The sequence below is a fragment of the Cheilinus undulatus genome, linkage group 13 (genome assembly GCF_018320785.1).
Source record: "Cheilinus undulatus linkage group 13, ASM1832078v1, whole genome shotgun sequence".
Classification (NCBI taxonomy): Eukaryota; Metazoa; Chordata; class Actinopteri; order Labriformes; family Labridae; genus Cheilinus; species Cheilinus undulatus.
In genome coordinates, this window is record NC_054877.1 from 41,403,130 (window position 1) to 41,418,831 (window position 15,702).

The following is a 15,702-nucleotide window of genomic DNA, read 5'->3' on the forward strand; positions in this document are numbered from 1 at the left end:
ACTATAAAGGGTGGAAATGACTAAAATCTGACCAAAACTAAACAGCATTTAATCCAAATACTAAAATTAAAAATAGCTTTCAAAAATTACACTGCTACAAGGACCTTTTTCCAAAAAAAAAGTTTTTCAGATTTAAATAGTTTAGAAATGAAAAGAGCTTGCCATAATTGATCATAAGAATTTTAATGTATTAGTGAACTCATTAAAATCATTTTATTCTCATTATTTATGAGTAAGGTTTGCTTTGCCATTGTCACTTTCTGTACTTTCTCTCTCCTTCAGCTCATTTAACCCTTTATCTGCTCTGCTCGCCTCAACCTCAGACAAATATAAGCTGCTGTTTGTCTAAAAGAAACAAGTCAAGATCTGAATGTATTTTGACAGATTTACACACAGTTGTGAAACATCACGGATTTTGAATGTCCCATGAAAACTAAATCCCATTTTAGTCTAGTTTTAGTCATCTTGACAAAAGCTAAAGTTGATTTTAGTCATCAAAGATATATTTTTGGCTAGTCTTCGGCAATTGTTCTACGAGGCTAACGGTACACTGGAGCAGTCCGCACCGCTGCCTGCAGGTCACCTGACTGACCGGAACGGGAACGCGCGAGGGTGCAGTGAACATCAGAAGCTGCGCGCGGAGCTCGCTGGCCGTTTAAGCCAACAGAAATAACGAGCGTCAGGACTAAACGTCGACTGGTGCCACTGAGGGGAACGAGGGTAAGTTACTGTTAACGACTAAAATATATAAAAAAAATAGGGTAGAAAATTCTTTTCAGACAAAATATGAACTTTTCAGGTTGCTTGTCGCCCTCTGTTCTTCAGCGTTTGGCTTAACAGCAAATAAATTTAACAGTCTTAAGCTAGCTAGCAAGCAAACAGCAATGTTTATTGTGTTAGCGTTGTGTAAATATACCTTGATTGGCTTCTATTATGATACATTTTATTTTTAAATGGCTGTGGCCTGTGTCCTAATGTTGTGTGTGTTCATGCTCAGAGTTGGCACTGAACTTAAACCTCAGATTTATGTAATGTTTCTCAATAAAAAAAGCAAAAACAAAAAGGTTAAAAATGTGGTAAACAATTGAGCTACTGAAATATTCACAATTTAGGTGCGCACAACTCTTAGAATTCGATTTTTGTCACGAAAAAAAAAAAAAGAAAAATTAAGGAAGTTAGATAATGATTTGAAAAAATCTTGAATCAATAAAATGAGAAAGTAAGTTGTAATTGTGAGGAAAAAAGTAGAAATTATTTGATTATAAAGTCAATTATGAGATAAGAAGTCAAGATTGTGAAATTAAAAAGTCATAAATCAAGATTTTGGGATAAGTGGAAAGAAGATAATGGTCATAACTATGACCGTAAGATAAGTACTTATGAGATGAAATACAAAATGAGATAAAAAGTCAACTGTAAGATAAGTCATAATTATGAGATGAAAGTATGAGAAAAAGTCAGAATTGTTAGATATGAGTTGGATATTATAAGATAAAGTCATGATTATGACATTTAACAATGATAAGATAGTCAAGAATATGAGATAAAAAGTGATAAATGAGATAAAGTCATTGTGACATAAAGATTCAGAATTATGAGATATATCATTATTATGAAATGGAGTCAAAATTTTGAGATATAAAAATCGATATTTTGGCAAAACTCAAGATTATGAGATAAGTTTTAATTTCGAGATGAAAGCCAAAATTATGCTTTAAAAGGCAAAATTAGCAGATAAGAAATCTACATGAGATCAAATACCAGTAATATGAGACAGAAACTAAAATGATGAGATATTAATTCATAATTCTGAGATAAAAAGTAGAAATTGTGATAAGAAGTTGAAATTACAATATAATGATATTTTATTATTTGCATAAGACAAAATTATGTTTTGTCCCATTCACTTATTGGGGGTCCATCATCAAATCATGGTCCATTAGTTAAGTTAAGCTGTGACATCCATATTTCATATTTAACCTGAAAAAAAATCACCAATCTTATAAAGGAAAAAATATATAATTTTTAAAAATAATTTGTGTAGTAAATAGCCTTCTTAAAAATGTAGATCCCTTTTGTCAAAAAAAAAAAATTAAAATGGGTTAAAAATTGCTAAGATGGTTAAATAATGGCATAAAGTGATGGAAAATTTGGTTAAACTTGTTATAAAAGTCACAGAAATGGGTTAGTAGTGGCAAAAAGAGATAAAAATGGCAAAAAGTGGATTAAGTGGCAAAAATGGACATACATAGTGGTAAAAAATGAGTTAAACAGTGGCTGACATGGCTTTAACCCCTTAAAGTCTGTTGTATCATACCTCTGATACCTCTATCTAATCAATATGATCATAAATTACTAAAAAAAACCCTTCTGAATACAATCTGATAAATGATAAAAATACCTTTAAGTGGATTATCAGTTAACAAAAACACCTAATGTATCAAATGAGATACAAAATATGTTAAATTTTATGGAAATCTAGATTTTCTGGATTTCAGTAGAAAGAGTAATAAACTTTTCAGTTCCAAAAAAATGGAATTTTCTGGCTATAATTTGTGTTTTCAGGCTTTAAGGGGTTAAACTGGCAAAAATGTGTGGACATTTGTTGAAAATGGATGAAGAATTGATATAAACTAGCAAGAAAGGGTTAACTGAGAAAGAAAAAACAGAGAGATACTGGCAAAAATGGGCCCAACAAATAGTGAAATTTGGTTAAAATAGGAAAAATTGGGAATAAAAGGGGGTTAATAGTGGCAATAATGGCTCAACAGAGGCAACCTTTAGCTTACGTGGCAAGACTTGTTTTAAAAGTGGCAAAAACAAGCAGGAATAAGTGGTGTTAAATTGTGAAAAATATGTAAAAATTTGGGGCTTAAAATTTGGCAAAGTTGGTGTAATGTGGCAAAAGTGTCATTTGAAAATTAAGCTTTGAATTTTTGGGGGGCATCTGGAGACCCCCTCTCAGTGTCTCATGACCCCCATGGGGGTCTCGACCCCAAGGTTGAGCACCACTGGCCTAAAGGACTAAGTGATGCCCATATCTGTGACAGACAGATTGTTTATCTTGTCAGCCTCTGTGTTTATTCTTAAGGTTCTGCCATGGCATGTTGTTTAGATGGATGGTGAAATAGAAATGGATATGTAAAACAGTCTGGCTCATCATTTTACATGGAACCACCCCACAATCATGATGTTTAATTAACAGACTTGAATTTAATTTGATACCCTAAGCTCCATAAAAAGGGATCTTTTTAGTCCTCTTCAGAGCCACCTGTGTGTCAGTGGGTTGTTATAGTACCGACTGTAGTGCTCCAAAAAGGCAGATGAGCTTTCTTAACTGTTTAAAATACACTTTTGCATAAATAATGCTCTTGTGAAACAAAGAAATTCTGTTTCAATGGCTGATTTTCTCTATTTTTCTATATTTATTTGTTAGTTATGGTAGCATCAAATGTTGTATGCCTTGCTTTATATTTCTTCGCTGAGCTGGGGTTGATGATAGGACCAACAGGTCATTTCTAAAGGCAGCTTGGTCTTCCTTTAAATAAGAAAAATGTGTGCATGTTGCATATTAACATCTGTATTTTGATATTTTGTGATTGCTTGCAGGAAAATAAGCTGAGAGCAAGAAATGGACTGGTTCCACTGCAATCAGTGCTTCACCAAGAAGGGGTCAAAGTTTGCCGTGTCCAGCTGTGGTCACATCTTCTGTGAGGCATGCATCAAAGCCAGTAAGACAAAAATACACCACCTGCTCCATACAACCCGTTAATTTTCTTTTGATTAAAACAATGTTTTTTTTCAATCTCAAAATAAGCAGTCTCAGCCAAATTATGCTGCTCTTGTCTTTTTCCCACAGAGCAGTGCAGTGTGTGTGGAGCAGGCTGCAGTTATTTACCCATCACAGATAAGGTTGTTGAAGCTACTGCTCAATGTGAACGACCGCGCCACCTTATTATAAACTCACAAATATTATATTTCAGATGAAGGAACAGGAAAAGATGTTTTTCATGGACCCCATGAAGCTCATCCAGTCACGGTTCGAGAACGTTCTGAAGGTCTGTCCCTCTGTGCTGCGCTCCCTGTAGCTTTTTTTAAATTGCTGCAGTAGCATGGTAAATGTCATAGCGGTCAGTCACTTTATGAGTCATTCAACAAGAGGCAGCTTGAGTCAGCAACATTAGGCAACACTGGAAGCATCCTTAAGACTGATATAAAAACTATTAGGGTGAAAGTAGAAGAATGAAGAGAGTTGTAATACAGACACTTACATTGTTTTCAAGTATTCCAAAGAATTTTTGATGAGGTCTTTTTGTTCTCCAGATTTCAAAATTTCAGCAATCTCAGATGGAGCGAGTCATGATGTACTTCAAGCGCAAGGGTGTTGAACTGGAAAGACATCTGAAGGAGATCACAGAGCAGAGTTACAGGTGATTTCAGTACGATTTGTTGTTTAACTGTGGCTGTAAAAATAAACCATCCACAGAGTGTAACCCTACTTTTTCTACATCTGTTATCACAAGGTTGAAAAAAGAGAATGCTGAATTAAAAAAGCAGCTTTCAGAGCTGAGAGGAGAGGTTGCTGAATTGAAAAAGCCGCTCTCTCAGAGGAGGGTAAATGTTTTTTTAAAAAATACCAAATAAATAACAATCTTTATACCCTAAATAGTTCAGGTTGTGTATTTATTACACTGTATCATACTTTCTGTAAGTCACAGGTTTCTCCAGGACAGTTTAAAATGGAGGGGTAAATATGATTTATATTTTAAGACTATTTTTAACTACAACTCTCCAGTAGTTTCTTTAAAGTCTCTTTTACACAATTGAGTGATAACCTGACTCTCTTTTTTAGTTCTCAAAGGATGTCGCTCCCTGTAGCGGTCACCTCTCCAGGTAAATCCTGTGATTTAAGTAGAATTACAGTGCTGTGAAAAAGTATTTGCCCCTTTCTCATTTCTGAGTTTTTTGCATATTTATCATGCTTAAATGTTACAAATCATCAAACCAATTTTAGACAACCAAAGTAAATACAAAATGCAGTTTCTAAATGATGATTATTTATTAAGGGGAAAAAATCCAAACCTATCTGGCCCTATGTGGAAAAAGTAATTGCCCCCTGAACCTAATAACTGGTTGTTCCACCCTTGGCAGCAATAACTGAAATCAAGCGTTTGCGATAACTGGTGATGAGTCTTTCACATCACTGTGAAGGAATTTTGGCCCACTCTTCTTTACTGAATTGTTTTTACTCAGCCATATTGGAGGGTTTTTGAGCATGAATTGCCCGTTTAAGGTCACACCACAGCATCTCAATTGGATTTAAGTCCGGGCTTTGACTTGGCCAATACAAAACCTTAATTTTTTTTTTTTTTTTTTTTTTTTTTGAGCCACTCAGAGGTGGACTTGCTGGTATGTTTCAGGTCGTTGTCCTGCTGCATAACCCAGGGGGGCTTGAGCTTTAGGGCATGAACTGATGGCCGGACGTTCTCCTTCAGGATTTTCTGGTAGACAGCAGAATTCATTGTTCCATCAGTTACAACAAGTGGTCCAGGTCCAAGGGGGGCAATTACTTTTTCACATAGGGCCAGGTAGGTTTGGATTTTTTTTTTCCTTAATGAATAAAATCATCTTTTAGAAACTGTATTTTGTGGGTTGGGTTGTCTTTGTGAGATATTAAAATTAGTTTGATGATCTGAAATATTTAAGCATGATAAATATGTAAAACCATGAACAGTTCAGCTGTTCATGTATGCTTAATAGACTTATTGTATATATGATTTAACTCAGTGAATTTTTATGTTTTTTTTTTTTTTTTTGACTAGTTACCCCTCGCTCAAGATCTGTGAGGTATGTATTATGGAAATCATCCTACTTTGACTAATTCAAGGATAGATCCTGATGCGTTTGTCAAAACACATTAACTGTAAATTTATAGTTGCATTGTGTGGTGCAGTGCAGAAATAAAAACACTCACTCATGCTCAGGCTTATAGCTCCATTAGGCAGTTTAACTGGACTACTGTCCCAGGGTATATGCAAGGTAGTCACAGTTCAATTTGTACCTCAGTTTCAAGGTCATGGTTCAATACTGGTTCAGTTCATCTGGAAAAAGCAGCATAAATTGTGAGATTTATTATGCTGGGTTTATTTTTGACAGAAATGTAGCTAAAAGTTTGTTCCTTCTAGTGTTTTGTAGATCAACCTGTGATTGTAGTTACAGCCCACAGTGTGTTAAACATGTTCCAAAAAAAGGAGACCAAAACAAACAAAAATAGATGCAAATTTCAAAGCAACACAAAAATGAAAAACAAAAACTCATATCTACTGGTATAAATGATGTAATAAATAAAACAGAAAAAAACGAAAATTGACTTCTTTAAACATATGATGAGCCTTTTTTTCTACATCTCTGTGCATTTGCACAAATGCCTTCTTTTCTCTCTCTTGCCAAGTAAATTTGAATTACTGTCTGTTGGTTCATTGGCAGAAACACATTGTTATGCAGCTGTCTGATACGATGATCAGACATCTTTAGCTACTGTAATCATTTTAAAAACCTTCAAAACAGCTTGATGGGTGTGCAACAATAGTTCACAAACTCTGAAAATAAGTTTTATAAGCAGCTTTTAGACTACTTTAGCACCCAAAATAGTCAACATGCGTTGATTAACTTTATCTGCCTTACCCACATAGAGGTGATTTAAAGCATTTGAACTCATCATTGCCATAGATTTCATTATAAGCAGTGCATGTTACAGTTTCACTTCATGGATGGCCATAGTGTGATGCAATCATGTGATGCACAAATTCCAGCATATAACTACTGACTCAATTTTTCCACAGCTTCTTTATTTAACAAATTAGGCCTTCATTACTGAACACCTTCAAACACAAGCAGTGGAGCTACTGCTGAAAACAGTTTAAAATTTTAAGGCATAATACACACATGCACATCATACAGCAGGTTATTTTATGAATTAAAGGAGTGCTATGGCTGTTTTTAAATACCCCTGGATGTGGTATCACCATATCACCACCCAATCCTACACTAAATTCTTTTTAAAGGAATACCTATATGAAGAATCTCTTGTAGGGTTTAGACAGTATTAATTCCAAAGAGCATTTCAACTGTTCTGACAGCACATATTAGCCCAAAACCTTCTAAAGACACACTTCTGGTAAGGTTGTTGTCATTTTTCTGTGTTGTCACTTGATAGCAGAAATAAGAAAATATTTTGGAGTCAAACATGTGGTCTCATTTGTCTTAGTCACCTAGGGTCAGCAGAGATGCAGGGGTGGGCCAGAGATCGAGGTCCCAGCATGTCTTCCTTCACAGTAAGTCTTCATGCCTTTAGACCCGCTGTTCATTAATGTTATCAATGTCAAAAACAACTGAACATTAAAAAATGAACAACTACTCCTGAAATAGTTGACATTTTACAGACCTCAGCTGGCAATTATAGTTTGTTTGACAACGCGAACTCTTAGAACTTTAGGTCAACCTAAGAGCTTACACTGCAGCTTTACAGGAGGTATAACACCACTGTCTGTATCAACAGCCATATTTCAAAGATTGGATGTACATTATAGTTCTATCTGGGGCTGTCATGATAGAAAATCTTTTAAATATTATACAAAAATCAGTGTCAGTACCCATTTTGATATCATGACAACAAAACCAGACTGCATCCAAAATCAGTTAGTTTTATGTTTTAAATGTTAAAGAATTGCAAGTAACTTCAATCACACTGACTATATTCACAATTACACTGTCAGCAAAACATTAGTAATGTATTTGTGCAATTAATGCCATTGGTTTGGAATGCCCTTGCAATATTTGATGGACTCTTTCCTCTCCCAGGTATATGTCTTATGAAAACCTGAATTATTTTCACAAATTTGCATTTTTTTAATTATACATCAATACAATTATGGAGATTGTATCACTTAAACACCAAGTACAGGAAAGTATCAAGACCTATATAAACAGAGTTTACTTAACAGGAAACCTCCATAAAAACACAAACCTAACATTTAATTTATGGAGAGTTACAGCATGTTTGAAGGAACTGATAAATCTGTCTCTGCAGTGACTAAAGTGCATCAAAACATCAACTAATTTGGTAACACTGGATGAAAGATCAATTTTAAACAGCATACATCCTCCTGAAAACTTACTGCTGTTGCTGAATTTTTTAATGGATATTGCTTTTGTGCACAGCATCTCTCGTAGCCTGTGTGTCCAGAAAATAGGTTTATTGTGGAGGTGTCACAATGGCAGAATTTTAACTTTTATATGATTCTAGTAAATATCAAACAATATCAATGTGTTTTCAAACACAGCAACAGAAGTCTTACAAACCCAACGCTGGGTGGTTTCTGTTTTTCTTAGTTACCAAAAGTTACTGGCAAACTCCAATACACTGTCTATACTGCACAACAAGAGGCGACATTTCTGTAGATTTTTGAGGGACTTTTGTGTGTCTCTGTCTTATGGTAGTTTATAAAGAGTTTTTCTGTGATTCTTTTGATCAGTAAAATTGCAAAGATTGTAGTGTTTTAAAATGTATTAATTGAAAAATATTGAAAAGTGTAAAGTATGGCTTAAGAATAGCTTTTTACACCAAACTCTATTTATGAGCGTAATCCATTATCTGTCTTGTATATAAATACTAAAAACCAGTTTTTCTTTAATTCAATCAATGAAATTCACCAAAAGTAAACTTTGTTTCCCCTTTCCAAGAGGTTATGCTGATGCGGCTATATGAGGCAAACAATACCATTGAAAGATTATTGATTACTTTTAGTATTTGTCATTAGGGCTGGGCAGTTAATTGCAAAGTGGATTAAATTGCAATATGGCCTGCTGCAATTTACAAATCGCAAAAGTTGCAATATTTCTATAACTTGAAATGTGTCAAAATACCAGTTTGATATTTTTTCCAGCAGATTTTATACACATAATGCAAAAATCACACTTTTTTAAAATAAAAATTCCTGCTTTACTAATATGTGTTTTTGTTTTTAAAATGAGATTGACAAAAAAATGATTATCCTCTTCAATTTAGCAATTGATATCAAATTTGTAATATGAGCCAAAATAATTGCAGATATGTTTTACATTTTTTTCCCTTAGTATATTATATCTAATATTATGTACATTAAAATTTAGAATGATTTATTGCTTGTATTTATTGAAAAATATGTAAGATGAGGAACCTTAAAATTATCGCATATTAAATCGCAATCGCGATATTGGGGAAAAAAATCACGATCACATTATGTTTGCATATCGTTCAGCCCTATTTGTCATCTTTGCCACTGGATCAGTGTCAGACGGAAGTTAGACTCAATTGGGCTAAAAGTGCATTTAGTAATTTCTCAGGAAACGACTCAGAGTGAGTAATATGACTGGTTATTACAGTGAACAGTGAATTTTCCTTTTGGTATAATAGCTGTGAAGTTAAAGAGAAAATCTAGATTTTCATTTGTCAAAAACTTTGATTTTCCAAACATATGATTTATCAGTAAAAGCAATTTATCACCCAGCACAACTAAAAGCATTTGGGTGACCTTTATTTCACCTCAACTACTAAATGTCTCTAAAACCTCTTGGAGGAGCTACTAAGTTGAGCTGAGGTTCAAATATTCTTGTCAAACTACAAGAATCAATTTTAGTGCGTTAGAGACAAATACACATTCACTGAGCAGGTTCATATAACATTTAAACAGTATTTAAAACAGAAATTTCTGTTGATTTGTACTTTTTCTTTGCATAATTTCTTTTAAAACTTGAACTCTTTTTTTCAGACTCCTGGATCAACTACCTCCATTTCCAGCCACAGTTCTCTCCATGAACATGTACACAGTAAGTGTGGGTCTAGCTTTAATTTGATGAAATTGAGACACTGTGCTTATGGCTTTTAAAAGGATGTGTCTCTAAAAACAGTCCTTTCACCCCTCTGCTTTAAAAAGGAACACCTACATCCTACAATGCTTCGAGGTAAGAAATGCTTGAAAGGAAAACTTTTTACAAAACATTTAATCATATCAAACGTTTCTGGTGTACTGGTTTAGTAAATCTTTCGTTCCCATCCTCAGAAGTCAGCACCAGCCTCCTGATGTTTTCCAGTTCCAGTTTATGAGTGGATTATAAAGTCAGGCATCCATGATGCATTTAAAGGTTGTGTAAGGGGTAGTTAACTGAATATGTTCATCACAGCTGTCCCATTTCTGTTAGGATAGATTTTAAAAATAAAATACTGATGCATTTAGCTTTTCTTACCACCTTGTTCCTCCAGCTAAGGCATTTACCTGGGACTCTAGTTTATGGATTTACTCATTGTTTTGCATGATTCCTAACAATGCAGCAGTTCAATTAAACAAACTTTATGCACATACACTGAACAGAAAGCTGAATTTTGCTTAAGCATGGTCTTAATATTGATCATAGTTAAAAGAAGAAAAAAACATGGCTTGCACACTTAATTATAAATGCAAATCTTTTTACTGGTTTCCAGTGACACAATTGTGCAAATGAGAACAGGACAAATATATTAAAAACACCTGCTGAGGAAGACACTGAAATGAACTCTGTGACTCCATTCCAACTCCACTACACCCCCTGTAGGTCTACAAAGAAGTACTACAAAGAAGTTTTCCTGAACTCATAACCTTAACATGTATCGTCTGTGTTACACTTCATAATACGAGTGATGGATGATAATTCTTTGGATTTAAATCCTTATTTGTGGAGAACACAGACCCCAGAATTTATCTAAAGTATCTACATCATAATTCAACCAACTCACATCCTACACTCAGAAACAAGAGGTGTAGCCTAAAATACTGACTGAATTATCAAGTGGATGTCCAATTGTGCATTTCTAACAGATGTATATCTATGCATTTGCAGATTTCCCTCTACTGTGGGACTGTTTAAAGATGCACAGAAAGGCAAATGACAAGCAACATATAGTTTTTTCAAAAATTAAACGGTGTCTGAAAAAGAAACATAAATGTGGTTTTGTAATTTCACAGTATTGGGTGGGCTATACTGTTTTTAAAATGGTATAAGTCTCAGTTTAAGGGATTAAGAATGACACCGTTAAGTCAAAAAATTTGACCTTTGTGAAAGAAATGGATTTAATGGAAATGGCATCAAGCTTTTAAACCAAGTGCAATATGTCAATTTAAAGTGTACATGTCCAGTGTGCTTTTGATGATGAGGAATTGTTTGTTTAGGAATGATTACACACAGTGATCAGTCAACAAAATTATCAACACAGACATTTTCTGGAGGAGTTAGACATGATATCTGCTATAGTGAGGTACCAAAGGTACAACCAGTTTAAATTATACTGCTACAATAGCATAATAAAATATCTGTAGCTGTAATATCTAAACAGAAGTAATGCGCTCAAACATGTAGCAAACCAGTGTAAAGATACTGTCCTTTTACAGCAACACAGGCAGCACAATTATAATTGAAGTCCAAATATATTAGGATAAGCAGGAAATGCAGCATACATAAAAAACACCAAGCTCACTTTGGGCTTGGACTGGGAAGACTGGATGTTACAAACCTGCTTTAATTAAAGCAATTTAAACCCAACTAATACCTATGCTTGTTGGTGCAAGGATGTGAGGACAACTCCATCAATTTTAATAAAAGTACCCAAGTCTTTTCCAGTGTGTCAATCAGTCACATCTACTTGTTCAGTCTCTTCAACATCCTGAGCAGCAAACCAGTCGCGCACCTGCTGGTAGCTCATTCTTGATTTCTTGCATAGAGCATCAAGGTCTTTTTCCTGAAGTGGTCCCGTTGAAAGGTAATATGTTAATAATGGCTGGATATCAGGAGAATCAGCACATGTTCCGTTTCCTTGAGATTTTCGTTTGCGACTACTTCCTGATGTCCCACGGCCACCTCCATTAGTCAAACCAGTGCCACTTTGCTGGGCTGCCAGGTCAGCCAAGAACTGGTCACGGACATCTTTCACCCAGCGCAGCTGGCCATTTTTAACCGCATAACGTGTGTCACCAAACCACTGAATAACGTCAGCACGGGGTAAACCTGTGAGCTTTACAAGCTCAGTGTAATCTTCACTCTTGGGCCACTGGCAGCGTAGGAAGTACTGCTTTAAAAGATCCAACTGCTCCTTAGTTTTTCTTGGTCGCCCAGCAGCAGTGAGGGCAGGGGACGTGGATGCTGATGAAGAAGTCCCTGTGATGCGAACAGGCGTTTGTGAGGGACTAGCTTTGGCTGAGTGGATTGACTTTTTAGATGTGCTCTTTGAAAGAGGTTTACTGGGTGATGTAGACAGTGGTGGGCTACCAGAGGGGGAGGAGCAGGGAGAGGAGTTCGATATCAGCAGTGGTTCCTGGGGAACATCTGGCTCAATCTTGCACGTCTTGGTCAGTTGTAAGGGCTGTTCCTCACTTTGTTCTTGACCATTACTGTCCACATCACTAGAAAGCTCCTCCATAACAACATAGTTGTCTGACTCAAGAACTCTTTCTCCAAATGCTTCAAGGCTGTTTGACAAAAAAGTCTGAAAGAAATGTGAATTTCGTATCCCATTGCCACGGGCTCCGTCATGTCCCTTCACACCATTCAGTGGACGAGTCTTTTGAGAAATAAGAGAAAGAGGTTCACTTTGTTGATCTTGTTTATCCCCAACTGTTGTCTGTTGTGAGTAACCTTGGGCTGCCGCCAGGCTCCCTCGGCCAACCCTAAGCTGATACCGGCTGTCACTGAACCATTTACGAATGTCGTTGCGGCTCAGCCCAGTTTCTTCCTGCAAACGTCTAAGCTCTGTCTCGGCTGGCCAGTTCTCTCTAAGAAAGCTTTTTCGAAGGGCAGCAAGCTGAACTTTAGTCTTCTTATAGCGCCCATGGCGGTTTTGATGTGACGGTGACAATGAAAGGTCAAGGGAGACATCAGCAGCTGTACTTGCTGGGCTGTCTGCTGGTGGGTGGTAGAAATAAGAATCCCCAGGAGGAGGGAGGGTAGAACTGAAACATGGGACAGTGGATTTGGCTGGTTTATAGGAATCTGGTGACTCACACTTTGGTTTCTTTTTTTGAGGAGTGAAGCTGGGAGGAACAACCTCCACTTCGTCACTTTCATCATCCTCTATTACCACTTCTTCACAACCATTGCTGCTACTCTTCGATGTGGTTTCCTCATTGGCCTCAGTAGAGTCATCATGAAGCTCAGGCACTGCCAGCTTTCGCCGCGTCTCCTCTATCTCCTCCGACGACCAGCTGATACCATATTTAATCCTCTGCACCATAAACCACACCTTCACTTTGTCCAGTGGCAAGGCACATACCCGGGCCAGGGTGCTTGTCTCACGGGATGATGGATATGGAAATAAGTTAAAGGCATGGACTAGCTCTGGGATTGTGTCAAGTTCACGGGTTTGATCTGACTGCGTCCAAACCAATTTCAGTCCCTCAGACACAAGAGGCAGGCACACAACATTGTTGTGGTTAGTGGTGAAACTGGGCACACCACTTGTGTTGCTTTCATTTGAGCTGGCAGAGTGGTGCGAATCCTTGGGGGAGCGTTTAGCTTCAAGCTTTTCTTCACATTCTGCCTTGGCTGCTTTTGCTTCAAACGGCTTCTTCGTGCTCATAAGAAGTCCATTTCTGCCATTGTGCTCACTGTAGGTTGCCATCTGGGATATCAAAAGAAGCAGTCTCAACTGGAAAAGGATCACATATGCCAATGTTAGTATCAAGGTTTTTACTTATTATGACACTGTTTGCACTTCACATGTAAAAGGCAATTCTGAGCCAAGACATCATCAAGAGTAGACTGATGTTTTAACAACTTTTTGTAAAGTCAATGATCTGACAGCTGTTTCCCTTCCCCCTCTACTTTGCACTCCTAGTTCTGAACTCCCCCTGAAACTAGTCGTAGCCCGTACCCTGTCCAGACTGGGTTCCCCTCCCCCAAAGAGTGGGGTCTGACTTTTGTTTTGTATGAGTGTAGGGGGGTCGCAAAGGGTGGGAGCGTGGGGAATGGGGCTCTACGAGAAATCCATCATGGTCTACTTTCTCACCCTTTTCCAGCCGGGCTTTGTTCCTCTCTCGAGTTATCGGTCCCGAAAGATAAGTAACCTCTTCACAAGGACAGATACCACGACAAACCTGTGGACAGAGGAAATTGGTTCCATCAGCCATAGCCAAGTCAAAGTCCATCCAATGTACACACATTAAACAGCAGCAAACACAGATAGTTAAATATAAAAAGTTAATACAACTGTGAAATTTCTGAAGCAACAGGTGCTAAACAAGTTGAAATATCACAACTGAAATGTAAGTTTACTGGTAAGAAAGCCAAATACAGGGGACTTTTATTCATATTTTATCATTTACATGTATTTTGTTGGCATTCCTGATCATTACAAGAGTTTGAAACAACAAACTGAACAGTCTTTTACAAGCATCTGTCCCCAAGTGATTTAGTAGGAAGAGACATTTGTGATATCTGGAGAAGTACTGCGTATTTAGTACGATTACGCCATGGCAGAAGATTTAGGTCGCTTTAGCCACGAAGGGAATGGTCAAGTGTACCAAAAACATTGGCAAACAATCATGAAATCATCGTATTAGTCATACGTGACACATCTCAACCCCCGGGTATGAGGTCACACGGTGGCCTCGTTAGTTTTTGGTGTTTAACTTTCACACATTGAGGCAGTTTCAACGTGTTATCTTTGTTTTAGTGGAATTGAAAGCTGTAGAAGTTGTGCCAGGGGTAGTAGCACTCCAGCGACTACCCCTTTATGGCGTACTAAGTAAAACGCTTCACACTGCACAGGCGCACTTCAACGACAGACACGCTTCACTGGAACATAAAAATAAACTTACCGAAAATCCGCCAAACAACGCTTTCTTCCTGAGATCCGCTTCAGCGCAACGAAAGCGAAAGAAACCCAGAATCCCTCCTCAACCACTTCGCTTTTAATGGCCGAAGTTTAGAGGAAGAGAAGGGAAACAATACCGTCTGTCTGCCTGTTTGACCCTTGTCTTATTTATCAAGCACCTCGACGGATTACTGTCGGGACACAAAGATGCGAGGCGACCAAGTTTGTCGCCTTTCGTAGGAGTTAGATCCCCGAATAAGTCCCGTCGAAGAGGGTACAGATATCTCAATCCGTGTGGTTTATGTCTGAAGAGTCGTCGTTACTTCGTCCCCCTCCGTCCATCAGTCGTTGCTTTTGTTCTTTTAACTGAGAAGTGTTTTCCCCTGTCCGGCCAGATCGAGGCGAGGCGGAGCTGAGGACCAGGAAGCCCACAAGGCCCAACTCTCCCACAGTGACGGCGGGGTGGGTGTGCCAGTCTGGAAGAGCTGGCCATGGATTGGAGGGAGGAGGCGCCTGTATAATAAATCCGTGGCAGTAGGCTAAACATTTTCACGTCAACCACCCACTGGTCACCCCCAGATCAGACAAACTAACATGTGATATAATGGTCAGTTAAAACCACCATCCTCTCATTTTGATATGGAATTCATAACTCTTAACATCCTTTCTCATATCAATGATGGTAAATGATTAATAATTACATCACAAAATCTCGTTAATAGTCCCCCAAATCCCTCTGAAAGCATTTGAACCAACTATACAAAGCTCCTAGAGCCTAATCTTCACTGATATTTGTCTGTATTTATCCAGTTAAACAGACAAGT

At 37.4% G+C, this 15,702-nt stretch overlaps 2 protein-coding genes across 4 annotated transcripts; one reads left to right on the forward strand and one right to left on the reverse strand.

Annotated features, from left to right (window-relative positions):
- The first annotated feature begins 618 nt into the window (after positions 1 to 618).
- Positions 619 to 10,320, forward strand: LOC121520149 (RING finger protein 212B-like). Of its 3 annotated transcripts, none has more exons than XM_041803466.1 (13): positions 619 to 720; positions 3,610 to 3,731; positions 3,860 to 3,912; positions 3,984 to 4,058; positions 4,324 to 4,430; positions 4,524 to 4,614; positions 4,713 to 4,747; positions 4,853 to 4,893; positions 5,823 to 5,847; positions 7,268 to 7,334; positions 9,810 to 9,867; positions 9,975 to 10,002; positions 10,101 to 10,320. In XM_041803466.1, exons 2-13 carry the CDS (start codon positions 3,632 to 3,634, stop codon positions 10,153 to 10,155), a joined length of 735 nt encoding a protein of 244 aa, XP_041659400.1. In that variant the 5' UTR covers positions 619 to 720; positions 3,610 to 3,631; the 3' UTR covers positions 10,156 to 10,320. The 3 variants fall into 3 exon arrangements, with proteins under 3 accessions (XP_041659400.1, XP_041659401.1, XP_041659402.1); XM_041803467.1 differs by having other exon boundaries at positions 4,719 to 4,747; XM_041803468.1 differs by lacking the exons at positions 9,810 to 9,867; positions 9,975 to 10,002; positions 10,101 to 10,320 and having other exon boundaries at positions 7,268 to 9,785.
- A 195-nt stretch (positions 10,321 to 10,515) lies between these two features.
- On the reverse strand, positions 10,516 to 15,301 carry homeza (homeobox and leucine zipper encoding a). The gene is made up of 3 exons (XM_041803465.1): positions 14,883 to 15,301; positions 14,072 to 14,159; positions 10,516 to 13,711 (listed from the first exon to the last, which is right to left on the reverse strand). Exon 3 carries the CDS (start codon positions 13,682 to 13,684, stop codon positions 11,696 to 11,698), a length of 1,989 nt encoding a protein of 662 aa, XP_041659399.1. The 5' UTR covers positions 13,685 to 13,711; positions 14,072 to 14,159; positions 14,883 to 15,301; the 3' UTR covers positions 10,516 to 11,695.
- Positions 15,302 to 15,702: the final 401 nt, after the last annotated feature.

Excerpts from the sequence above, each read along its gene's own strand:
- LOC121520149 (XM_041803466.1), top strand. The coding sequence starts at position 3,632 with ATGGACTGGTTCCACTGCAATCAGTGCTTCACCAAGAAGGGGTCAAAG. Across the intron at positions 4,615-4,712 it reads AGCCGCTCTCTCAGAGGAGG|TCACAGGTTTCTCCAGGACA; the intron begins GTAAATGTTTTT and ends ACTTTCTGTAAG. Across the intron at positions 5,848-7,267 it reads CCTCGCTCAAGATCTGTGAG|TCACCTAGGGTCAGCAGAGA; the intron begins GTATGTATTATG and ends CATTTGTCTTAG.
- homeza (XM_041803465.1), bottom strand. The coding sequence starts at position 13,684 with ATGGCAACCTACAGTGAGCACAATGGCAGAAATGGACTTCTTATGAGC.